Source organism: Carcharhinus amblyrhynchos, chromosome 14 (assembly GCF_965287045.1).
Source record: "Carcharhinus amblyrhynchos chromosome 14, sCarAmb.v2.hapA, whole genome shotgun sequence".
Classification (NCBI taxonomy): domain Eukaryota; kingdom Metazoa; phylum Chordata; class Chondrichthyes; order Carcharhiniformes; family Carcharhinidae; genus Carcharhinus; species Carcharhinus amblyrhynchos.
In genome coordinates this window covers 40,910,185-40,937,505 of record NC_137337.1, presented here as the reverse complement: position 1 = coordinate 40,937,505, position 27,321 = coordinate 40,910,185, and the positions used below count along the sequence as shown (strand labels likewise).

General features: G+C 43.9%; 1 protein-coding gene across 4 annotated transcripts in view; it reads left to right on the top strand.

The window, feature by feature from the left end:
• The window catches only part of LOC145352631 (uncharacterized), a 142,751-nt gene that overhangs the window by 64,564 nt on the left and 50,866 nt on the right, over positions 1–27,321 (top strand). For 3 of the 4 annotated variants that reach the window (XM_080202768.1, XM_080202767.1, XM_080202770.1), the window contains 2 exons: positions 455–727; positions 2,377–2,601. In XM_080202768.1, the coding sequence (XP_080058894.1) occupies positions 455–727; positions 2,377–2,601 (498 nt within the window). The remainder of the gene's footprint in view (positions 1–454; positions 728–2,376; positions 2,602–27,321) is intronic. The other variant, XM_080202769.1, reaches the window with a different exon arrangement.

The following is a 27,321-nucleotide window of genomic DNA, read 5'->3' as shown; positions in this document are numbered from 1 at the left end:
GGAAATCCACACAGACACAGGGAGAACATGCAGACTCCACACCGACAGTGACCCTATGTTGGGGCAGTTTTATTCTTCATTTCATGTTCAAATATATGGCCACATTGCAATATTTTGGTTCATCAAAAGTAAAAAATTGAATATTTGTTCCTCATTCAACCATATTCACTGTAGCATACTTCAGATTAACTAGTAGCGTGCTCTAAGCTACTGCTTTACAGTTTAGTAATAGGATGTAATACACAGTCAAGCTGCAGGATAATAAATTATTTTGTTACTACTTGATCTCCAGCTATAATAAACCTGGCTGAAATTCCATTATAGCTAATACCATGATCATTTGAATTCAAATGAGTATAATTTATTGCTACTCAATGAAAGCTACTGTTAACTTCAGAATCAGTCTCATTTGTATTGTGATTTTCAAGTGATTTTTTTTCCCCTGTATTTACAGCAGTGACAAGTGCTACTGATTTACCACAACAGAAATCAATAGTTCCAGCCGAAAAAAATACACTTGCCGCCACGGAAACAGTAAACACCGAAACCAACCATACAGCACTGCAAGCACCCGCCACAAAGACAATGGAAATGGTAATGGTCAAGACTTCCATCTCATCCCCTGTGTTAAGAGATAACACATGGCCGTCCTTAACAGCGACAGTGGCTCCCTCTCTGAGTGACACAGAGCTGCCAACATATATGCTGGACACAACAGAGTCAGAAGGTATGGCTGATAACTTTGTTACTGGCTTTACTTAGTTACTTAGTTTACTGTTACTTAGTCACTGGCTTCAACTTTGGCATGATTGCACACTTTAACCGGAGCGGCTGCTTTCTGTTCCACTTTGTAATTTCATCTTTCTGCATCCCTTCTTTCTGTCAGCCTGCCCACTTACTTGCTTGCCCCCTCCCCATTGAGGTCCATCTTGCTCATTTAACTACTTGTCAATGTTTAATGATTCTGCATTTATTTCTTTGTCAATGACTTTTCCCCACTTTATCAGCCGGCCTGACTCTCTGCGTTTCTCCACCTTGGGACACCACTTCCCCATCTCTGTTCTTGTGCATCTTCCACTTCCTTAATAATTCAGTAGACTTTGAGACGCATTTACTGGCACCAGACATGGAGTGGGGTGGTGTATTGTGACAGGGATCTAGAGTGGTGGCTAGTGCAACTATTGTGAAATATAGTGTTTTGGAAAACCATTTGGGAACGGAATTCTCCGACCTCTCCTGTGGTAGGGATTCTCCGGTCCTGCTGCTGTGAACAGAGATTTGGCTGAGTGCCAATTTCTCTATTCTCTCTGGCGAGGTCAGCGCAGGATGCAAAACCAGAGAATTCCAACTTTAGTAACACAGCACGCAGAGGTTCTGACAGACTTTGGGCAATATTCTTCCATGCCCCTGTTGGTGGGTTTAATAACGCGCGGAGGAGGAGAATTTGGTGGGAGTCCAGAAATCAGCATAAGGCTGGCATGAATTTGCCATGAGATCTTCCATTGGTGTCCCCATGGCTGATTGCAAACCATAGAATCACTTAAGCACAAAAGGAGGCCATTTGGCCCATTGAGTCTACACTGGCTCTCCGAAAGAACATTTTACTCAGGCCCACTCCCCCTGCCCTATCCCCGAAATCCCATCCATTTACCATGGCCAGTCCATCTAACCTACACATCTTGGGACACTAAGGGGCAATTTAGCATGACAAGTTCAGTTAACCGGCACATCTTTGGACTGTGGGAGGAAATCAGAACATCCAGGGGAAACCCACAGGGAAAATTGGAAAACTTCACACAGTCAACAAGGCATGGTGGCACAGTGATTGGCACTGCTGCCCCACAGCCCCAGGGACCCTGGTTCAGTTCCCGGTTTGGGCTGCTGTTTGTGTGGAGTTTTCACTTTCTCCCTGTGTCTGCATGGATTTCCTCTGGGTGCTCCAGTTTTCTCCCGTAGCCCAAAGATGCACAGGTTAGGTGGATTGGCCATGCTAAATTGCCCCTTAGTGTCCCAAGATGTGCTCTTTAGTGTCAGGGGTACTAGCTAAGGTAAATACATGGAGTTGTGGGGCTAGGGCCTGGTGAGATTGTTGCCAGTGCAGACTGAATGGACTGAATGGCCTCCTTCTGCACTGTGGGATTCTGTGAGGCTGGAATTGAGCCCAAGTCCCTGGCACTTTGAGGCAGCAGTGCTAACCACTATGCCACTCTGCCGCCTTCACTGTGCATTTTAATGCATTTTGTTTCTACACTTCAATTCCCTCACATGTTTCTTCACAACCTTTAACTTTAAAAGAGTTATTGCACTGAATGTTCTTTTACGTATATATATTTTATACTGAGTTCCCTTCTATGTCAATGTTTTGTCCATTTGCAGAGGAAGATGATGAAGATGATGATGAAGAAGATGAGGAGGAAGAAGAAGATGAGGAAAGTGACTCGGACGAAGACAGCATGGATTATGATACAGAGGAGCCTTCGTATATAACACCCGGTGGGCCCATAAGAGACAACAGAAACTTGACAAAAGTGATGGAGATGTCATATCAGCTTCCGGATTCCTTTGAATGGAACCAGCATGATCAAGGTACGAAGAATCTGGGTAAGAATAAATAACCTTTTCTTTATGTACAGCCTATTTTTAAACAGCATTAAATTAGACCCGTTAAATGAGTGGTTGAACAGCAGGAGCTTTGAATATGATGACACAGTACTGGGAACTTATGCATGAATGCTCTCATTTGGGTTGGAACTTGTCTCTCTGCATGAAGGATAAGTATCAAAATTAATTTTGAATCCAAAAGAATCATAATTGCGTTGCAGCATCTGGAAAAGAAATCCAGTTAGATGACAGGAGAGATAGTCCTGATCTCTTCAGGAAAATGTGCACATACGTGTACACAATGAGATATTTTTCTAAATTTAATTTGTTCTGCCTATGTCTTGTTGGTCATAATGCAGTGGAAGAAATTACCTCTCTTTCATAGAAACTCTACAGTGCAGAAGGAGTCCATTCGGCCCATCACCTGCACCGACGACAATCCCACCCAAGCACTATCCCTGGAACCCCCACGTATTTATCCTTCTAACCCCCTGACATTAAGGGGAAATTTAGCATAGTCACTCAACCTAACCCACACATCTCTGGAGCGTGGGACGAAACTGGAGCCCCTGGAGGAAACCTACACAGACACAGGGAGAATGTGCAAACTCCACACAGTCACCTGAGGCTAGAATTGAACCCCATTCCCTGGTGCTGTGAGGCAGCAGTGCAAACCACTGTGCCACCATGCGTTCATTTTGGTGAGTTAGCGGTGGGAATAAAATGACAAATCTTAAACTGGCTCTGAATTTTCATATGGCTGGGATATACTTGTTGTACATTACAATGGTGATAACCAGCATTAGAATATCCCGAACTTGTGACTCGTACCTCATTGCTTCAAGTATGATTAACAGTGAGCTGCGGGAAGTACTTGTTGTAAATACTGGCACAAATACTTTACTCTGGATCCTGAAACAACTTTGAACCGTTGCTTTAGTAACTTGTTCCATTGATTAAGAACAAATATAAATGTTTATTAACCAACAACAACTATTTACAGAGTGGTACAGATTCAATGCTTCCAAACATGATTCTAGAATCTAACTGCTGGGACAAGCCCAGGCAAGTTGGCGTGAAGCCCCCAACTCAGTTCCCAAGTCGTCAGACCTGGGTCATGTGACACTTTCAGCAGATCACCCTTTAAATTGTCCCCAATACCTTAAGGCCACCTGGGATCACCCCCCTCCTTCCCCTTTCCCCTTGTCCCGTAAGGTGTTCTGTTGTGATTATGGAATTCACTTGGGCCATTCCCTTGTTTGTTATTTTACCGGAAGAGGAGGAAGGGGAACATTTGAGGAGGATGTACCTTAAAAGGTATTGACACACGGGCCACGCAGATTTGATGCAGATCTTATAAAAATGGGCTTTGTCTGCGAGGATGGTAGGTTGTAAGAGAGCTGGAAGAAGTCCAGTGACCAAGATCAGCACCTATATCTTTTATGCCAGCAGCTTAAACAGGCATGGAAACCTATACAATATCATCCAGGTGGCCATCCAAGGGTATATTTGCCCGGTCCCTGAGAGCATTATCATAAATACAGAGGATCTCAAGCCAGTTTGGCACGAATGTCAGACATCAGTGCGGCAGAGTCATACATTCTATCCAGTCACCAAGTTCTCTGAAGTGTGACAATGGAACAAGAGGTCACATCCAGCAGCTACTCCCACTCATTCCAATTGTGACAGTGCTATTCATCTGACCCCATCAGGAACCAGTGTCAGTTTGGCTGATGGCCTCTACTCTTGGGTGGATGATGGTCTACCAAGAACTGACACTGGAATCCACGTTGTCTTAAAAAGGAAAACATAAAAATGGCTGCAAGGCCATGAAGAGAGGAGGTTCTGCCCTGGGACTGTAAGAGAGAATGCAGAATGCTGTGAATTAAAAAGCATAATTTACAAAATGGCAAAGTATTACATGTTCTTTATTTTGTATCATTACACAAACCTATCAACCAGTTAATAAGGAGGACTCCAACAGTCAAGAACAGCTTCTTCCCTGCTGCCAACAGACTTTTAAATGGGGCTACCTTATGTTAAGTTGATCTTTCTCTACACCTTAGCTATGACTGTACCACAATATTCTGCACCCCCTTCTCTGTTTCTCCCCTATGTACTCTGTCAACGTTTTGCTTTGTATAGTGCGCAATAAAACAATACTTTTCACAGTACATGTGGACAATAATAAATCAAATCAAATCTAACTATTAAAATCATGTTTGATTTGAAAATTCGAGACTCCCTACAAAGGTTCACTTACCGTTAGATCTTCTTGCAATCTGTCAGTGACATCCTTGTACATTACTGCATTGGTGTTAGCAGCCTGCATGCATTATTAATTATGACGCTACCTGAGGCCAAATAATTTCCCCCATAAACAGGTTTTCCAAAGACATCCCATCTGCTGTCTCCTCTTTGAGCTCTTTCTGCATTGGTTTAGTTAATGATGTCACTAATATATGCAGACCTCAGTTTAGATGTTGGACTATAAAATCAAGCATCACTAAGAATCTGCACAAGTGTCATCAGAGTCCCACCATGAGTTACAGCAGTTACCCAAGCAGCTTTCCTGAGGCCACCAGGGGTGCACCTTGTGAAGTGTTCAAGTTTGTACATCTCTTCATCATTTTGTCTCTCTGACAACGCTGCTTTACCACCTCCACCCCATCCATCCACCCGAGGGACTGCCCTCAACAAGTCCCGCTACTCCAGCACAGAAGATATCTCAGAGGAGGGCCTCTGGAGGAAGCAGCACCAGAAACTCCGAACCTTTCCAGGCATCAGCTCAAATAATACAAAAAGCACCACAGTGTTCATCACTCGGAATGAGAGATTAATTCAAGGCAATTATTATGTTTGACATCAAATTAATCAGCTTGATCACATTTGATGCATTGGCCTGCAGTGTGGTTTAATAGGCAACCTCTGAGTTTGCATTGTCAGTTTGTTATCGATATATAAATTACTTGGAATGGTTTGAACAATCTTAGTTGCAGATCCAACAGAGTGACGAACAAGGATAGTTAATCAGAGGGCCAATTAGTTGATTCATCACATCTCTTGCTGCAAGTGTTTAGATTTGTAAAACAATTTCCACGAGAAATGCCAGCATTTGTAGAACTATGAACCTTTGTTCTATTCTTCCTTGCGGAGGTGATCCTCCTCCTTTTCCTACCTTCTCCAAAGGGCACATCAATATGATTCTATTAATTTTTTTTATAGATGTAACAGCACAAATCTGCTACTTTAATTAAGTGCAGACTGCTGCAGTTATAAAATTGATATTTCATTAATGAATAATATATCTAGGTGTGACCACATCTAAATAGGTATTCATCCCAGTATAGGTACAACATTGGCATCTACCCGACAAAGTGGAAAATTGCTCAGGTACATCTTACTTATAAGGTATCAGATAAATACAATCCAGCTAATTACCGCACCAATAACCTACCCTCAATCATCAGCAAAATGATGGAAGACATTGCTATCGGTGCTGTCAAGCGGTACTTGCACGCCAATAACCTAATGCTAACTCCTGGCTCTACCAGGACTTTTCAGCTCCAAATCTCATTGCTCCAAACATGGACAAAGTTCCAGAATTCCAGAGGGGAACTGAAAGTGACCCCTTGACATGAAGACAGTATTTGTCCTGATGACGATGGGACCTGCTGGTTAAAAGGTGAGGAAAATCAAGGGGGGAGCTCTCAACTGGATGGAGTCATATCCACACAAAGGAAAATGGCTACAGTTGCTGGAGGCCAAGACATTGTAGCAGGAGTTCCTCAGGGCAGTTTCTGAGGATGACCTTTCTTCTGTAATAATGTTCGGATGTGGAGATGCCAGCTGATGTTTTCAGTGTCCTGATCTATTTGCAACTCTTCATATTATGGACGGGTTTTTCCAGCCCTTCCTGCCAATGGGATCTTCCGGTCCTGCTGAAGGCGATCTCCCGTGAAGGGTTCCCCAGTGTGGATGAGCCACACAAAACGCCATAGATTTTGGTGGGACTGGAAGATCCCACCAACTCAGCAGTTGGAAAACACGCCTGAAGAGGGCCGGAAGTTCTGTCAAATGAGTCCCCAAATGCAGCAAGGCCTGGCCAATATTCAGTCATAGTCGATAACATAAGTAGCATGTAACAGTTATTCAAGCTGAAGAAGTATTGCTTCTCACAGAGGGTCATGAATCTTTGGAATTCTCTTTCCCAGAGAGCAGAAGCTGAGACATTGAATATATTCAAGGCAGAGATGGGCAGATTCTTGAACTATAGGGGAGTCACTACATGGAGCAGATAGGAAGCTGGAGTTGTGGCCACGATCAGATCAGCCTTGATTTTATTAAATGCAGTGAAACAGGATCAAAACATTGTGTGGCTTACTTCTCCTATTTCTTATGTTCCTGTGTGCCACCCAAGTGGCAGGTGGTAACACTCCAACAAGCGGGAGTCAAAATGTCTTCCTTTTGACATTCCATGACATTAGCATCACTGAATTCCCCTCAACATTCACATCCTCAGCGTTATTACTCATTAGAAACTTAAGTGGATCAGCCACCTACATTTAACCACAAAAGCAAGCCAGAGGCTGGCTGTTCTGTAGTGAATAATTCACCTCCTGAAAACTCTTCCACCATCTGTAAAGACACCATAGGTCTGGAGCATGATTAAACAAACACTCCAAGATGATTCAGGAAGCTTGACACCATTAAGGACAAAGGATCCCACAGGATTGCTGCCACTTCACCAGCAGTTCAGTATGGCTGCCGTGTGCAGCATCTACAAGATGCACTGCAGTAATTCGTGAAGGCCTCAATGTCAGCACTTCCCTAACATGCAAACCTGTAGCACACAGAAGGGTATCAGCAGATGCACTGACACTAACATCTGTGAGTTTCTGTCCTCACCATTGGGACTTGGAACTATTTTGTCATTCCTTCACTGTCACTGGGCCAAAATCCTGTAAATTCCTGCCGAACAGCACTGCGGAAGTATATTAATCTCACAGACTGCAGAGGTTCATGAAAGCAGCTCACTGCCACCTTCTTGGGGAACTCAACGATGCCTGCATCTCAAGAGTGAATTTTAAAAAAGAGGTGTGGCCTTGAAAGGAACCACTGGAGGGCGCCACATAAAAGGCAAGCTGTTTAAAAACAATCCAGTCAGAAGTGGATTTTAAAATCCAAACTGGATAGATTTTGAAAAATATTCAATCAAAATGGCCAATTTGAATTTAGAAATTATTTGGAAACACACTGCTGATTGATGCACATTTCAATATTTCAGCATCACTCATCACTAGCTACAGATTTTTTTTTAGATAGATTTTGTACTTGCTTGGTCATAAAAAGGTAGAAAATACAAATTTGTAAGGAAATTTAAAATAATTAATTTCGGTTGACTTATTTCATTGCTTGACCCTTGAAGCAGAAATTTGGAAAAATGCCGAATGTTTAAAATTATAATATGTTGCTTTAGGATACATAGAATCGCAGATGGAGGCCATTCAGCCCATCAAGCCTGCACCAACTGCAATCCCACCCAGGCCCTATCCTTGTAACCCCCTGTATTTATCCTGCCAGTTCCCCTGAAACTAAGGGTCAATTTAGCATGGCCAATCCATCTAACCTGCACATTTTTTGGACTGTGGGAGGAAACCAGAGCCCCAGGAAGAAACCGACGCAGGCATGGGGAGAATGTGCAAACTCCACACACAAGACCCCAGGCTGGAATTGAACCTGGGTCCCTGGTGCTGTGAGGCTGCAGTGCTAACCACTGTGCTGCCCAGTGGCATACATATTTACATACAAATATATGAAAATGCAGCAAGTTGTAAGGACTGTTCTAGTATTTTGTAAATGTGCACTATAATAGAATTTGATTTTCACTACAGCAATTCTTTCTGGTGAGAGTTACAAAAACTAGTTACTTCTATACAATAAACATGAAAGTTAGCCACTGGTTATACAATTTTTTTTGTTCATTCAAGGGATGTGAGCATCACCAGCTAGGCTGGCACTTATTGCCTATCCCTAATTGCCCCAAGAAAGTAGAGTTCAGCTGGTGAGCTGCCATCCATTATCACATTTTTATCAAACTGAATCCACATGTTGTTCAAATACATAAGATAACACTAGTTACCCTACAAATCCTTTACCTGTCCCTTCATTTCATAGGGAAGGTTTTAATTATTTAGTTGGCCCTCATATTTTAAACACATTATGGGCCAAAGCCATATATTTGAAGCCTTCTGTTTAAAATATGAATCTGACTGCACAAATCTAATGATCTGACTAGCTGCTGCGTAAATTTAAAACCTCTCCTCTTTTATTGATGACTTGGGACCAGGTTGCCGATCTGCAGTTCTTTCTTGACTATAAAATGCTGTGCGATGTATGGAGCGAAACATAAAGGGAGAGAAAATAATGAGAGCGGTTTGATCTAGTATTTGTGTTACTTGTAAGTACAATTGGGTTGTAGTTTTGAGCATCAGGAGAAACTGGTGGGATAAAATTAAAGTGGAATGGTGGAAGTTTCCAGTTAACCCCTCCATCCCTGGGAGGGTTTAATGGTGGGTTAGAAGGACAATATGACGGGAGCTGAGCAATCTGTTTCCCCACTGGATTAGAATGATGATGAAAACTTGCATTCCTGCTCAGCATTCCCACCAGAGACCGGCATCAAACCTATTTGCTTCCTGTTAATGGGATGCAGACGAAACCCCAACCAGAATCACACACCCTACCCGATCATCTGGACCGTCACCACTGGGAAAACACGCTGGTCCAGAACATACCTGAACTAACAAGGTATGCAAATGTTGGACTTACCTGCAAGATGGCTGAGGGCATCTCATGGAGATTGGAAGGGAAGATGGAGGAAAAACAGCATAATTATGGATCCCACACACCCTGGACATTCTCTCTTCCACCTTCTTCCATCGGGAAAAAGATACAAAAGTCCGAGGTCACGTGCCACCCGACTCGAGAACAGCTTCTTCCCTGCTGCCGTCAGACTTTTGGATGGACCTACCTCGTTTTAGAACATGGAATGTAGAACACTACAGCACAAACAGGCCCTTCGGTCTGCAAGTTGCGCCGATCATATCCCTACCTACCAGGCCTATCTATAACCCTCAATCCCCTTAAATCCCATTTTAAGTTGATCTTTCTCTACACCCTAGCTATGACTGTATCACTACATTCTGCACTCTCTCATTTTGTTCTCTATGAATGGTATGCTTTGTTTGTATAGTGTGCAAGAAACAATATTTTTCACTGTATACCAATACGTGTGACAATAATAAATCAGATCAAATCAAAAAGGCCTCCAGCAGCTGAACCCTGGAGCAGTTCGTGCCGCAGTGGGTGGGTGAAGCATCATTCAAGTGGATCCATCCAGGAAGGGGGTGTTCTTAGTGTAGCTTCTTCCAGGGGGCTGGTCTTTGTGCTCCAGGTGGACGATTGCAGGAGGTACTGCTGGGCGGTGATGGTCTGTGCTAAGGCGGGGTTATTAGATGGGGAGGAGAAGAATGAAGAGCAGGGATGGGTGTGGAGACTGAGTGTGAGGTGGGGAGATTGGGATGGAGGGGAAAGAGAGAGATGCCATGTGATCATGTAATGGGTGAAGTGGTCTGGAGCATGAGGGTGGGGGAATGGGGGGAGGGGTCGTGCGGATGTGTGTTGAGGCTTGGACAAGCATGGTGGAAGGGATAGCGGGAAAAGAGGTTCAGACGCTGAAATCGGTAGAGTCAATGGAAGAGTTCTGGGGGGTTATTTTCAGGGTACCAGTGATAGGACCCTATAGTGACAGCTAAAGGGGACAGTGGGAGCTGGTAGAGTCGGAGGGTAGGACAGTGGTGGGTTCAGGAGCATTGAAGCTCACTAGAGGGAATGCAGAAGGTGATGCAGATTTTGTGGGTTGGCAGGATGTACGGCGCATGTCAGTTATAATGAGGGTGGGCTCTTTGGGAGGGTAGGGGACTTCAATATTCACCTACACAGAATGGAAGATGAAGGGTAATGGTGGGAGGTTAAGTGTACCGCTGGGGGTGACAGGGGGAAGAGAAAAGACATTGAAATCAATGTGGAACGTTACTCGTATCATGGCTTTCCACAGCCATGCAGAGCTTCATGGTGGAAATCTCGAGACACTACGTGGAAGTTGGGTTATCGCAGGTGGGCAGAGATGTAGGTCAGCTCACCTGGACAACTGAAAGGGAAGCCCAGCTGGTAAGACTAATAATTCTCAGGCCTTGGGACAGATGAGAGTCTGAAGGGCAAAGGCTCAGCGTGCACAGGAGACAAGGAGTCCGAGCAAAGCCCTCACCTCCCTGCACATGTCTGATTCCAGGGACGGGGGGTGCGGGGGGGAGTGCCTTAGGGATCATTGCAAATAAGTCTCATCAAACATGATTAGAATGCAATTGAACTATAAAAATACGATCATTGTACACCTGTGCAACCAGTTGTGAAGCAAGAACTTCATAATCTTTCCTTCCCTACCATTTCTTCTAAGTGCTCCCCCAGCATCTGCAGCAGGATGGGGGTAGTCTGTTGACCAATTAGTCCTGTTCTCTTGGTTGATCTTAGCAGCTGTCCTTTGGAGATCCGAGGCCTGGAGAACCTTGACCTACTTTGGCTGTCCTGCTGTGGGGCAGTCACCCGTTCTGTGGTCACAGAGGGTGAGCCTGGAGGGGTCACAGTCAAGGAGGGTTTGGAAGGACTGGATGCCCTCGGAAAGTGGAGGTCCCGGGGTATGCAACTGTTGAGCTCCTCCCTTTGGGTGCTCATGGGGCCTGTACATGACTCCTAAGGAAAAGAGGTGGCTGGAGGGAGGTCAAAATGTCCTGTCTATCTCCTATATAGCCACTACGAAAGCTCACCCTAACTACAGTGATGCATGTGCATCTCTGACAGAAACTGCTGGATAAGGTTCTTCATCCTCTCCTGGAGACCACTACGGTGCACAGATACACGTCACTTCACCAGCCAGTAAGTGTGTGGTCTCCTCTGCCTCATGTGCAACTTGTTGGGAACCTCTGACATCTCTGCCTGATTTTCCCCGGTCTTTTATTGCCTCTTCAGCATCTCTTGGAAATCCGATTCCAGAGGCCAGTCATTGGGTGTGAACCTCTTCCCCAGCACCCCCCCAAGTATCGGTGAGCTTGTCTGAGCCTGCCTGCTGCTGTGGACATGAACAGTAACCACCAGATTGTGAGACCCTTCCTGAACCAGATCTAGTACCCACCAAGATGTGTGTCCCTGGGCTAGTGGAGGCTGCAGGTGGCTCCTGTGATGCCTCTACGTGTGCACTTTCTCCCTTTGCAATGTTCTTAGTCCTCGTCAGGATTTGAATGAGTGCTGGACAGAGCTTCTCCCCATCCTGCTGGCCCCTGTAAGTGAGAGAGGAGCGGGCGAGTGATTGCATGAGCTGTCTCCAACATGGAGGGAGGCATGAATGACCCTTAGGTTTCTATGACAAGCAAGGGTTGTGACTGGATGCAGGCCACAAACCAGTCTCTCCTTCGCAGTTCAACCTCTACCAGCTTAACTGCCTGCCCTCGAAGGTGGTGAAATCTTTGAAGTGTACCTCCCATCTTCTCCCTCTCTGTCCTGTTAGGCCTGACTTTTCCTGCACAAAGCGAGAAGATGGGGTGGAGAGTAATTGGGTTTTATGGATCTTTCTTGTGGTTCCAGTCTCACAAAGAACCCATTGGATTGTGTGCATTCTGATTGATGTCCACAAGGATTTAGGGGACAGAATAGTTAAAGCTTGCAGATATAAGGATAAGGCTCACAGAAGCACATCATAAGTGGTGCTTGCTGGTATCTTCAATGCCTGACGCCCTTACACCACCCCCTTCCCCTTCAGACATCATCTGACTCTCTGTTTGGAAGGATCAGGGACCCAGAGTGGCCTCTCCACCTGCAGAGAAGATGGACTATAGTGAGGAATCCCCTCTTCCAGTCAGTGAAATGAATGTGAGCAATTGAGGGTTGGCAGAGTGGATGAGGCCGTTCATCCACGTGAGCACTGATTGGGCAGCACTATTTTCCCTTGTGGTTCTCCACATTCTGGGTGCAGTTTTTGTGTCATTTTAAGAAGAATACAGATATGTTGGAAGCGATTCAGGGGAGGTTTAGTAGACCTGGAATAACTGGAATGAGCGGGTTGTCCTCTGAGGATAGGTTGGGCAGGCTGGGCTTGTCATCAGTAAATAACATCCTGAATAGTCTTGATAAGGTGGATGTGGAAAGGATGTATCCTCTTGTGGTTGAATTCAGAACCAGAGGGCATCGTTTTAAAATTAGGAGCCATCTTTTTAGGATAGCAATGATAAATATTTTCTCTGAGAGTTGTGCGACTTTGGAACTCTGCCTCAGAAGGTGGTGGGTGTGGAGGAACATTGGATATTATTAAGGTGAGGGTAGATAGGCAAGGGAATCAAAGGTTATCATAAGTAGATGGGAATATGGAACTTGAAACATTATTGAGTAGCTATGCAGGCTCGAGGGGCTGAATGGCCTACTTCTGCTGCTATTTTGTATGTTTGTATGTCCATATTCTACCTTGTTTTTATATTCTACCTGGGTGGTACAGTGGTTAGCTCTGCTGCTGCACAGAGCCAGGGATTTGGGTTCGATTCCCAGCTTGGGTCACTGTCTGTGTGGAGTTTGAATGTTCTCTCTGTGGGTTTCCTCTGACAGTCCAAAAAAGCGTGCTGATTAGCTGCATTGGCCATACTAAACTCTCCCTCAGTGTACCCCAATGGGCGCCGGAGTGTGACGACTAGGGGATTTTCACAGTAACTTTCTTGCAGTGTTAATGTAAGCCTACTTGTGACACTAATAAATAAACTTAAACATGTTTATGAAGACATAAGTGAAACTAACATGACATTATTGTCCTATTGAAGAAAATGAAAATGTGAGTCCATTGGTTATGGAGAGAGCAAACCTTCTTATTTTATTGAAATAGTGGTTTCCTCCCATGTTATTTATGTGGTTCATGGGGGTGCTGATGCTAATATACTATTAATGGCAATCTAGCTCAGAATAATGAGGGAACTCAGAAGAAGATGTACAGAAAAATTGTAAAGCAGCTCTGCAAAATGGGAAAGAACAGATTAAGACATCCTCTCTTTTGATTGTCAAACTATCCTTGACCACAGAAAATAGTTTGTGGTTATGCAGGGTTATCGAGCCTATTATATCAAAACTACAAACACTGAATTCTCAGAAGACAAAGCGAGGGGTTTGTTAAAATTCTTATTTTCCTTTGACTGCACTCCAACCGAGACATTAATACACTGACATTTTAAAATGAAAGGTAATAACTTAATTATCTGTTGGCATTCTTTGGAAGATGGATCAATCATTTCAAGCTGTTGTTATTTTTCAGCTACAATTTATTGATTTAGCCAATGTAAAGGACAAATAGTAATTTTATTGCTTATTTTGTGCCAAAGTACAAAAGGAAGTCAATGGATACTCTATCCTTGAGGACAAAATAATCTAAAATTAAACTAATCCTATATCAAGGAGTGACAATGCCTTAAATTATCTCTCTTTTGGGGAGCTTGTGGATATTTTAACCTTCTGATACATTGGCCACAGTGACAAGGGCTGGGGAATGGTTGGTAGTGGCCAATAGTACATGGAGAATCTGGAAGTCTGCATGTTGTGGAATTAAAGCAACAGTTGCATCTATTCCTTAGTAAAGACAACAGTGTTAGCAGGATGATTCTGTGTTAGTTATTGGTTAGCACGGTGCTACAGTGGTTAACATTGCTACCTCACAGCATCAGGAACCCAGGTTAGATTCCCGGCTTGGGTCACTGTCTGTGTGAAGTTTGCATGTTCTCCCCGTGTCTGCGTGGGTTTCCTCCAGGTGCTCCGGTTTCCTCCCACGGTCTGAAGATGTGTGTGTTAGGTGGATTGCCCCTTAGTATCAGGGGAACTAGCTAGGATAAATGCATGGGATTATGGGCATAGGGTTTGGGTGGGATTGTGATTGATGCAGACTTGAAGGGCTGAACGGCCTCCTTCAGCAATGTAGGATTCTATGATTAGTCATTTCATATAAACCCTATCGTGCTGAAGAGGCCATTCTGCCCGTAAAGTTTGTACTGACTCTCTGACTGAGCATCTTATCCAGGCCCACCGCCCCGCCACCCCCCCCCCCCCCCCCCACCCCCCACTTTATCCCCTTAACCTCACATATTTACCCTGTTAACCTCCCGAACCTACACATTTTGGGACACTAAGGTTCAATTTAGCACGGCCAACCTGCACAATGGGAGGAAACCGGACCACCCGAAGGAAACCCCCGCAGACACGGGGAAAATGCGCAAGCTCCACACAGACTCACCCAAGGCTGGAATTGAACTTGGGTCCCTGGAGCTGTGGGGCAGTAGTGCGAATGCCTGTGCCACTGTGCTGATTAAGAGAGAATTATCATTGTTTTACTTTAGTAGCCGTACCCTTACCTTGACTGGCACTCAATAAAATTAAACAAGTCTAAAAAATCCAAAGTGTACTGTGATTATTTTATCATTTATTTGTCAATTTATTTGGCAAATTTCATATTATTTGGCAGATTTTCATAGGTCAGGAGTCTGTGTTTTAAGATTAAACTTGGACTTACTTTGGGCCAGATTGTATAAATTCCCAGTGACCATGGTCAAGGATTATCAGTATCAAGTCATTTTTATCCAGTTCTGCATTATTGCCCTTCCCAACAGTTTGCAAAACAAAGCATTACTCTGCAACTTTGGGTTTGTATCTTTCTCCTCAGGGCTTCTCCCTTTGCTCTAAGGAGATTCCTATGGTCAGGTTATGTAGACTTTATTTGACATTTTGTTGAAGAAATGAACCTTCCATTTTTTTGAGCCTTTCAGTTATAGACAAAATAACACTTTTAACCTTCTAACCGTTCATTATGGCCAGATTTCGAAGGGTGGATTCCTTCACGTGATCCTTGACCCTGGCTGGGGGTCTCGGACTGGGGTCCAATCCCCAGTTGTGGGGAGTGGGATGCGTGACATGCGTGGGTGGAGGATGGTGGCTGAGGAGAGTCTGATCCTTGACCTTGGGTTGGGGGATCATGATTCTTGACCCTGGGAGTTGGGAGAGTGTGATCCTTGAAGTTAGGGAATGTGACCCTTAACCTCTGAGGTTGGGGGAACCATGACTCTTGAACGCAGGAATTGGGAGAGTGTGATTCTTGACTCTGGGGATAGGGGGAAGTGTGATCTCTTTTGTCAGATGGTAGATGTAAAGATGTTTACTACTGACAGTTGTATAAGATAGAAAGCCAGCAATATGAAGTTAAAAATTGACTTTCACTTCAAATTTGAGTTTTTTGTTAGGAAACAAAGTATGTTGAATTTTAGCTATCAAAGCTACTTTGAGCGAAATGAGGGGGAGGATGACAGAAAGAGGAAGGAAACAGGGGCTGAGGATGATGGTCCTTTTGATAGTTCATCACTTGACCTTGGAGGTTTTGTAAGCTCTGTATAAGTTCGGTTGGTCTCCTGAAGAGCTTCCAAGTCCTGTATAGTTTATCCTGTATAGTTGTAACTCCTTTAACCACATACATATATACAGTATCAGGCCCAAGCGAGGAACTGTCTCCGTGCTTGCCTTTACACATGTCTCTGTCCAGTGGAAGATTGGGGTGGCACGGTGGCACAGTGGTTAGCACTGCTGCCTCACAGTGTAAGGGACCCAGGTTTAATTCCAGCCCTGGGTCACTGTCTGTGTGGAGTTTCCACTTTCTCCCTGTGTCTGTGTGGGTTTCCTCCAGGTGATCCATTTCCTCCCATAGTCCAAAGATGTGCAGGTTAGGTTGATTGGCTATGCTATGCCTATGGGGATGAACAGAGTAAATGAGGGTTATGGGAATAGGGTCTGGGTGGGATTGTGGTTGATATAGTCTCAATGGACCGAATGGCCTCCTTCTGTATTGTAGGGATTCTATGAAACAGTTCTATTCCATGAAAACTGCCCTCAAGACTCAGGTCATGTGTTCCTTTACATCACACTTTTACATCACTTTGGAAGCATAAACAAGAGGCAGATTACTACCTGAATGGCTGTGAATTGAGAGAGGGGAGTGTGCATCAGGACCTGGATATCCTTGTGCGCCAGTCGCTGAAGGTAAGCACGCAGGTGTAGCAGGCAGTAAAGAAGGCAAATGGCATGTTGGCCTTCATTGCGAGAGGTTTCAAGTACAGGAGCAGGGATGTGTTGTTGCAATTATACAGGGCCTTGGTGAGGCCACACCTCGAATATTGCATGCAGTGTTGGTCTCCTTTTCTGAGAAAGGATGTTCTTGCTCTCGAGAGAGTGCAGTGAAGGTTTACCAGGCTGATTCCGGGAATGGCAGGACTGATGTATGAGGAGTGATTGACTAGGTTAGGATTGTCTTTGCTGGAGTTCAGATGTATGAGGAGGGATCTCATAGAGATTTATAAAATTCTAACAGGTCTAGACAGTGTAGATGCAGGGAGGATAACCCTGATGGTAGGGGAGTCCAGAACCAGGAGGCACAAGGATTCAGTGGAGACCATTTAGGATGGAGGTGAGATGACATTTCTTCATCCAAAGAGTGGTGAGCCTGTGAAATTCATTACCACAGGAAGTAGTTGATGCCAAAACATTGAATGTATTCAAGAGGCAGCTGGATATAACACTTGGGGCGAATGGGATCAAAGGTTATGGGGAAAAAGCAGGATTAAGCTAGTGAGTTGAATGATCAGCCATAATTGTAATGAATGGTAGAGCAGGCGCAAAGGACTAAATGGCCTCCCTCTGCTCCTATCTTCTATGTTTCTATGTTTCTATATTCTGAACAGCACTGTAGCCAGTCCCACTTCTATGTCAGACGCTTATACTACAGAAGGGAACAGGTCAAAGTGATTGGAGAGTGGATGAAGTTATCAGAGAAGAATGAATGACAAAAAGGAATGTATACCGGAGTTGAACAGGTAGCTTAAAGGGATATAATTAGAGGTTGTGATAGGAGTGAGTATAATCAATGATATTAATCAGAAGATAGTTGGAAGGGAATGAATTTGTGGATGGGAACGAGGATAAGGATTTTAACAAGATAAGGAGAGGAAAAGAGTTGAAAGAGAGCTATTGAGTGCTTCAGGCCTCCAATGGAAAGTGCAGCCTGAAGGCCTTGGCAGCAACACTATCCCATGCCAAATGTTTCCCAATTGAAAGGAAAGAGAAAAACGCAAGAGAACAGAGACTGAAGCAAGGATAGGAGTCAGGGGAGAGAAGCAGAGAAAAAGAGACCAAAGCAGAGATCTTGGGTGCAATTTTACGACCTCTTCTCGCCTGTTGTGAATGGGTAGGTAGGTGACTGAGGTAGGTAGGTAGGTAAATGAGTGGGTACGTAAGTGGATGAGTGTTTGAGATGGGTAGTCTGATAGTCTAGGGTACACATGGAGAAGGTCCCAAGTAAGGGAATGGGACAGGAAAATGTCCCAGAAGACAGTCTCATTAAGGGACAAGGACATGAATCAGGGACAGTCGACAAATCCATAGAATCTGCTTTGATGGCATCTGTTACTTGGTTTTAGGCTATGGTGTATTGGACCACAGTTCACCAATTAATTCATATGTACCGTGAATACTATAAGATCGATATTGTGTTATATTTACAAAGCAGTATGTATCTATAAAAGCATAGTTGGGGTGAGGGAATTTGACTTCCAGTTACCTGTGTTGTATTGAAATCTTCCAGCCTTTTTGTGAAGTGTAATATAGTTCATTTTTCTTGTTTAATAAATAATGTTAAATAATTTTTTAATGATTCTGGGTTAAAAGTACACCAGCAGACTCCTGTAAATGTGTTCAGTAACTGCCCTCCACAATGCAGAAAAAAAAATTAGGATCTCTCAGTCAGGTTTCACTCTGGGATCATAACAATAACTCTGAAATGATATTTTTCACTTGCTGCACTTACCATTGCCAGCTTAATATAAAATATGAGAAAGTTGATACTTAATAGCAAGTTATGGAGAATATCAACCTCATCATGTGAGTGACAGGGGTTTACAGGAACAAACAAATTGTGCAGGTACAGCTCATGAGTATATAAGAACATAAGAAATAGGAGCAGGAGTAGGCCATCTAGCCCTTCGAGCCTGCCCCACCATTCAATAAGATCATGGCTGATCTGTCGTGTCTCAGTTCCACTTTCCCGCACTCTCCCCATAACCCTTAATCCCCTCGCTTATCAAAAACCCATCAACCCGCGTCTTAAAAATATTTAGCGAGGCAGCCTCCACCACCTCAACGGGCAGAGAATTCCAGAGATTCACCACCCTTTGAGTGAAGAAGTTCCTCCTCAACTCTGTTCTAAACCGCTCCCCCTTTATCTTGAGGCTGTGCCCCCTAGTCCTGCTGTCCTTTCTGAGCAGGAAGAGTCTCTCCACCTCTATCCTATCCATCCCATTCATCATCTTATATCAAATTCTTTGTTTATTGCTTACCATTAAGTAATTCATTTCCCTCTTAGCTGTGATTTTAAAATTTAATTTTCATGTAATGGCTGCATCAATTGGGGTCTGTGTGACTGCATGTATGCATAATATATACTTTTATCGTCAGAAAGGTGAAAATACACTTGAAGCAAATGTGCAACAGCTATTAAACTGCCTTTTTTATTGGTTTTCCAGGGTTTCTGTAGTTTTATGGCAGATAAACTATTGAATCCTTGTAAAAGTTAGACCCTTAAATTTAGCTGCTGCGTTGAGATTTCCCTCCAATGAGCAATGAGAATTATTGAACAGACTGGATAAAAGAGAAACTACCTCAGTGGTCTCAGACCAGCATCTGGTACATAGAGACAGAAAGTAGGGGCTAATTCAGCCCCTTGAGCCTATTCCCCGATTCAGTTAGATCATCTGGATTTTAGTGCTGTCTACTCTCCTCAATTCCACAGATATTAATATCCTTGTCTGACTAAAATCCATCAACCTCAGTTCTGAAATTAACAATTGACCCAGCCTCAGCAGCTATGTGGGGGAGAATTAGGCCAGTTTCCCAATGCCCGCTATCAGCTCCAGAAAGATAAAACTTGGCGACTCTTTTCCCTGGTACGTGCAGGTAGTTGAGCAAAACTGGGACATATTAATTTAATATTGGAAGCAATATGCTGACCAGTTAAGTTCTACGATCACACATTGCCTGTGTCAGCACACAGGAACCATCATCTCCATTGAGTCTTTAATCATTTATATCCATCTTTAAGTTTATAACGTTTAATCCATCCTATAAATTTAAGTTAAACTATGCTTTAAATTTTCTTTCAAATTGCTGCAGTTATGAGTTTAGTCTCCAAGAATTGATTTACTTATAAATCAGCTACTTCCCGATGCCTGAAGTTTCAATTACAAGTGTCTAAGCTATCAAAAGTTGGCAGTGATGGAGTGCTTTAGGTACAAGAGGGCTTCTCGGTGTGCTTTTCAGTAAGGAAGAAATGGATAAAGTGGTCAGTGAAGAAAGGGACGAGAAATGATGATAGTGAAGAAATGAATTGATTAGGACACGGGAAGAATTTCCTGCTCTTTTTTTCTGTGATGCCAAATTTTGTGCTGCCTATTAATTTAAAGCATGCAGGAGGCTAGCACCAAGTATGCTTTAGAGTAGGGAGCACAGTAGAGTAGGGAGCACAGAATGATGGGAGGCCAGCACCAGGTAAAGTTGCACTACTTAAACCCAACCTGCACCTCTTAAAGGAGAGGTTTGCTGTAGCTGGTACAGACACTGAAAGTCATTGTGCAACTGATTCTGACCCAGGCAAGACAGAATTGGAGAGAGTGGGCTCTTAAGATTATTCCGACACTTCACTGGGGGCCGTGGTGCAGGTGGAGAATAGAGCAAGAGAATTCCACTATCCACACAGAACCAGGAGACTTCCAAACAAGGACTGAGAAGGTGGTGGAGCAGATAGCCGTGGCTGTCAGTGCCAGCAATCTGTTCCCAAGAACCTGGACCCAGATCCGCAAGAAGTTCAGTGACCTCACGGGAGTGGTTAGTGTCAGTGAAGGTATCTTCAAATGCTGTACCTCACCAATGGCATCACTCTCCTCCCATGCTGCACAATGCAACACTTCCCTATCAACAATCTCTATCACAAACACCACTCATGCCTCAAATTCATAGCCTCAACTCACTCTCACACACTCAACGTTTCTGTATGCCTCACATCTACTTGTTACAGATTGCACACGCTGCCAGCTATTCTACCATGACAGGCACATCACGAAATCAATTGCATCACAGTCACTGTCAGACTTCCCTGTTTTTGAGATGCTGGCATTGGACTGGGGTAGGCACAGTAAGAAGTATCACAACACCAGGACTCTGAAAGCTAGTGCTGCCAAATAAACCTGTTGGACTTTAACCTGGTGTTGTGAGACTTCTTATTGAGACTTCCCTGTAACAGGACAAGATGTGCACAACAGGAGGTGAGGGCACCTAACTGGCAGGAGCAGGAAATCACACTGATGGAAGAGACAGTTCCTCCCATTATTGGAGCAGGAATGATTGAGATCCTGACCAGCGGAAGAACTCAAACCCGACAAAGATGACAATATCTCATATCTAATCCTCCTCCTCACATTCCCTCATCCCCATACAACCTGCAGCTGTTCTAAGCATTCACTCCTTTCCCCCATACCCAGCCACTCCCCACCCCTCACCTCAGTCTCACTCTACTGCCTTTCCTCCAACAACTGCAGCCTGGAGGTTGGAGGAGGAGGACAGTGGTGAAGAAGAAACATTCACTTGCTCTCACACTCACTGCTGCTAATTTGGATACTGACAGTCTGCACACTGGAGAGGTTGTGGTGGTTAAATCCTTTAGGACACATACAAACCCAACCATGATGTAACTTCATGATGGCTAATGTCCCAGCTCCCAGTGCAACAGAAGCTATAGTCCTGATGACACGGTGGCACAGTGGTTAGCACTGCTGCCTCACGATGCCAGGGACCCGGTTCAATTCTGGCCTCGGGTCACTGTCTGTGTGGAGTTTGAACATTCTCCCCGTGTCCGCATGGGTTTCCTCCGGTGCTTCGGTTTCCTCCCACAGTCCAAAGATTATAGAAATCCTAGAAACCTGACAGCGCAGAAGGAAGCCATTTGGCCCATCAAATCTGCACGAACAGCAATCCCACACAGGCCTTCTCCCTGAAACCCCACATATTTACCCTGCTAATCCCTCTAACATACACATCCCCGGACACTAAGGGGCAATTTAGCATGGCCAATCAACCTAACCTGCACATCTTTGGACTGTGGGAAGAAACCGGAGCACCCGGGGGAAACCCACGCAGGCACGGGGAGAATGTACAAGTTCCACACAGACAGTCACCCAAGCCAGGAGTCAAACCCAGGCCCCTGGATTTGTGAGCCAATATTGCTAACTACTGTACTACCAGGCCACCCCTGTGATGTGCGGGTCAGGTTGATTGGCTAAATTTTCCCTTAATATCAGGGGGATTAGCAGCGTAAATACATGGGGCTACAGGGAAAGGGTGGGATTGTTGTCAGTGCAGACTCGATGGGTCAAATGGCCTCCTACACTGCAGGGATTCTGTGAAGATTTCTGACATGTAAATTCTGCTCTTTGAGCAAGTTTAGCTTACTGTGTGACACCCTTCAAGCTCAGACAGCTGCCATTGTAGCTGAGGATATCAGTGTTGAAGGAGGTTCACAGCGTTCACAGCAATCTGTCCTCCAACGGATCACTTGAATTGCTGAGGTGCAGGCCCAAGGGAGCGACAGTCGCTCCATGGAACATGAATCTGCTATTTGCTCTCAGGATGACAGCTTTTCAACATCTCACTACTGCAACTCCGTCAGTGCACTTGCTGTTGCGAGTCAGCCAGCCATGCTAGACTGCTGCTGCCCATCCTGGGATTGTGCAGTTCAAAACTGCATGATTTAGGGATGGAACTTCTCCAGCTCAGTCTCCCTTGCTAAAAGTGAGCAGTGTGTGGGAGCATTGGTGCAGGCAAAGACACAGGGAGGACAGGCACTAAGGGATTGCGTATGGATGATGATCTGACTTTTGGATGCAAGTACGTCATGGTTTAAATTATAAATTTACATTGGAATGTATATTTGTGTTGACTTTTACTTTTGCATTGTAGCCAAGTGCCCATTTTGATGGCCAGTGTCTGAGGGTAGCTATTGGTGAATGAGGATTTGTTTGAGGTTGTGTTTTACAGTTTTTGCAGTCAGATTTGATGATCACAAACTGTTTGATCATAAAGTAGTTATATTGATTATTTCCTGCCTCCCTTCGTTCTTTTCCTTCTCCTCCTCTTCCCTACTATCAGATCATTGTACACCTTAACCAATAACTTTTAAAAACAGATTTGAATTCTCAGTAACCAGCTTAAAGGAATCACACAATGAGATTCCAAGTTTTAAGACTTTTACTGTAACAAACAAACAAAAATCAATATGGACTAAACATGACTTAGTAGGCAACAAGAGAACTGCTTTTCTGAACTATAGAAAAGATAACCCATATTAATGCCATAATGTAACTGATAACCCCATGCTGTTTTACAGCACATTCTCCACAAAATGTCAATCTCTACAGGAAATACTACAAAGTCTTTCACAACTTCCAATGGGTTCACTTCTCCCCCATTTTGCTGAATTATAATGTCCAGTCTGCATTGAAGGTCCTGTGTCTCAGTCTTCAGTGAATTCCAGGACTGTTTTCCAGCAACAAGGCTTCGCGATAGCAAATCTCCCAGTAGAGTTTTCGCAAATTCTTTCTCGTTGTCCAGGGGAAACTCATTCACTAGCATTCTGCCTGGTAGCTGAAGAACAACAGCTTTTGCCTACTGCTCGAAACAGTTTTTTTCTTTGTCTCAGGCAGTAAGTCTGCCAAAGCAAAAAAAACCTACCATTCCCTTTGTGTTCCTTTGTTAAACATGGTACATGCGTTTTAGAGCAATTGAACTGGGCCCTTGGACCCCGTGGTGAGGAGACCTCACAGGCCAATCATCAGGCAGAACTTGTAGCAGATCATACGTCCCTCTTTATTACTCTGCTTCACCTTAAATTAAAAACAAAACCTAAAAAAGTTCACAGGGATCTCAGTCTCATCACTAGTAGCTGGCTGAAGTGCACATTGATAACCGTGTGTAAAAGCCATTACTTTCTTGATATATTATGCAGCAAAATTTCTATTTCTCACTGTAGTTAGAATCTAATGTTAGACAGCAGCGCATCAGTTGCTGGGTTTAAAACACCCACTTGATTTTCAGTGCCATGAACTGAGTACTGGGTGGAATGTATAACAGGCTCTCAATTTGACATCATCTATTTATCCTACTAACTAAGATGAATTTCTATACCAACAGCCAAGTCTGCATTATACTTGTGTGCACTCTGAATTTTACTCGTACGGTCAGAAAACTGGTATAAAAACGTTATTAATTGATCTTTCAATTCAATGTTTTCATAGGTTTTCATTTGCAGTTTGCATTCAGTGTCTCAAAGGAATACATTATTCCTGCAAAGTGCAATTGCAGCATGAGTGAAATCAAAGCAAAACTTCACAAAAAAATTGATAAATAAACACAACCCTGTGAGGAGGTGGTAACTAGAAGCAAATGTTATTAATAGTAAGTTCATGCTGGTGGACAACTCTATTGGGCTGTGTTTATAATAAGTTGGAACAAAGAAAATTCTGGGGTTGTCATTCCTCTTGCTCCCTATTATCAGTGGAATCCAGGTGAAATCGTAGAATCACTACAGTGAAGGAGGCCATTCGACCCATTGAATCTGCACTGACTCGCTTTCTGAGCATCATCCCTGGCCCACCCCTGCCCTAACACCATAACCTCACCTATTTACTCCAGTAATCCCCCTAACCTGCACATCTTAGAATCATAGAATCCCTCCAGTGCAGAAGCAGACCATTAAGCCCATCAGGCCTGCACCTAGACGCTAACCCCATAACCCATGTATTTACCCTGCTAATACTCCTGACACTAAAGTCAATTTAGCATAGCCAATCCACCTAACCCACACATCTGTGGACTGTAGGAGGAAACAGGACACCCAGAGGAAACCACGCAGACTTGGGGAGAACGTGCAAACTCCACACAGACCGTGACCCAAGGCCGGAATTGAACCTGGGTCCCTGGTGCTGTGAGGTAGCAGTGCTAACCACTGTGCCAGTATACCACTGGACCGTCCGTCAAACCAGCTGGAAAGATCAGGGAGTTTTAAATATCAGTCAGTTACTCACAAACTCCAAAGCTGATTCAGGGCTCACTCTCCCTGGATCAGATGCTGCCCACAACTCTGGCCACGCCTGGACACAATTGTAGAATTCTACCTATTCCACTTGTTTGGGAGGCCCCATCAAGTTTCAAACATTGTCTTAGGCACACAGGCACCAGTAGGCATGTTCTAAAAGTTTCTCATGTTAAAAATAGTTAAATTACTGAGAAATTGACCCTTGCGCAGCAAATAAATTATTGCTCGGTTCAGACTAGTTTTTTTGAAAGCCATTTTCAGCTGTTTAAAATCGGGTTACACACAGAAGGAGATAGGACTGGGGCGAATTTGCGTAAAAAATTGGAGTGATCACGCTGGTTTTTTTCAGCAAGGCTAGTGGGCCTGGAGATTTCAGTCCTGGGCTCGCTAATGATATTGAAATTATATTGAAATACACATTTAAGTAACTTATTCAGCTCCACGCCGATTTCTGGAGCAGAGCTGACAGTGCCGGAAATCCAGCATCCGGGGGGCTCACGGAGCCATGGTGTCCACCGGGAAGCCCGTGAAATAGTCTCTGCTAGAGCCTCCCAGCTGGGAGAATCAGCCGGACATCCTTACAAAAAAATGGTTTAGTGTTCTGATAAACCCATTTTCAGCTCTAGACTGTAACAGGTTACCACACTCTTGGAATGCCTTTTAATGGGAAGAAAAATAAAGAAACAATATGATGTGTTGCACCTGATTGTGCTGTTTGATGCAAGGTGTGGGATGAGATTCTCTGGCCTCCCAGCCACATGTTTTCATTGATGGGAGGTGGAACGTAGTTTGTTCGTGATGGGATTCTCTGGTCTCCCCATTAATGTCACTGGGGGAAGCCCGTAGGCAGGGGTGTGCTGCCGATGGGATTGGGGAATCCCCTTGGCGTGAATGGCCGGAGAATACCGACCTATATGTTCATGATTATATTTTAGTGGAAACTTGAAGCCTAATCTAACTTGGCACATTTCCAGTTCTTCTCACTCCGTAATGGAATTAATATTTCCCATGACAGAGGTACTGACGAGGTGAATGTTTGGGATGAGTCTCTGTGAAGAGTGCAGAGTTGCAGTGGTCAGTTTTTGGTGCATTTCTGCCATAAAATAAGCAGCCAACTGGCACATATTAATTATGGAAAATGTTTTCCGGATATAAAAACCCAGCATTAATTGATTTACTGATCAATTCAACAAAAGCCTTAAGGGACAGTGTGAATCCACATCATGCCAGGTTGCACCTAGCTTTAAAGCTGTTTTTATTGCCAGTTGATGCCTAATTGATATTAATAAATCATCATTGTTGCTCATGTAAATACTGCCAAATGTTCACTTGGTTTATTCACAAAGGAATTGTGGGAATTAGGTCAGGTAGAAAACACCAGCGACTCTGCAGTAAGTGTAATAAGATGTGAGTCACTTTCATTGATGCTGTCTCCTGCCTGCTTATCAGTTTTTAACTTAAGATACCAGAGCAGGCCCTGAGTATGGAGAAAGGTTAAGCAAACAACCTTGATAACTGAAATTAGAGATCTGAATCGTGTGTTTCTTCATAATCTCATGGAATGCCCCATAAACTGGTAATAGATGTTGAATTCCAGAACAATATTAACTTAAAAGATAACACTGCAATGATGAATCCTTTATTTAGATAAGTTAGATAACAGCCTCCCATCTCCTGTCAAGATAATACCAATATCTAGAAGACTAAGGAAATTTGGCATGTCTGCTACAACTCTCACCATCTTCCACAGATGCAGCATAGAAAGCATTCTTTCTGGTTGTATCACAGCTCTGTCCAAGACCGCAAGAAACTACAAAGGGTTGTGAATGAAGACCAGTCCATCACTCAAACCAGCCTCCCAGCCATTGGACATTGTCTACACTGCCTTGGATTAGCAGCCAGCATAATTAAGGACCCCATGCACCCTAGACATACTCTCTTCCACCTTCTTCCGTCAAGATCACATACCAACCGACTCAAAAACAGCTTCTTCCCTACTGCCATCAGACTTTCTAATGGACCTACCTCGCATTAAGTTGATCTTTCTTCACACCCTAGCTATGACTGTAACATTACATTCTGCATTCTTTCCTTTCCTTTTCTATGAACAGTATGTTTTGTCTGTATAGTGCGCAAGAAACAATACTTTTCACTGTATACTAATACATGTGACAATAATAAATCAAGTCAAGCAATAATAACAGAAGACACTACGTAGATTGTGTGAAAAAAGCAATGAGAAAAGTAATTCTAAAAAACAATAACATTGTTGGTAGGATCTTGGGAGGGATTATAACCCTTCACCCACCCTTTGGATCACCTTTCTTAACGATGCGCGATGAAGACCTCCAGAAAATGAGTGATAAATACCTTGCTGAAATGCTTATTGAATTAGTCCCATGAAT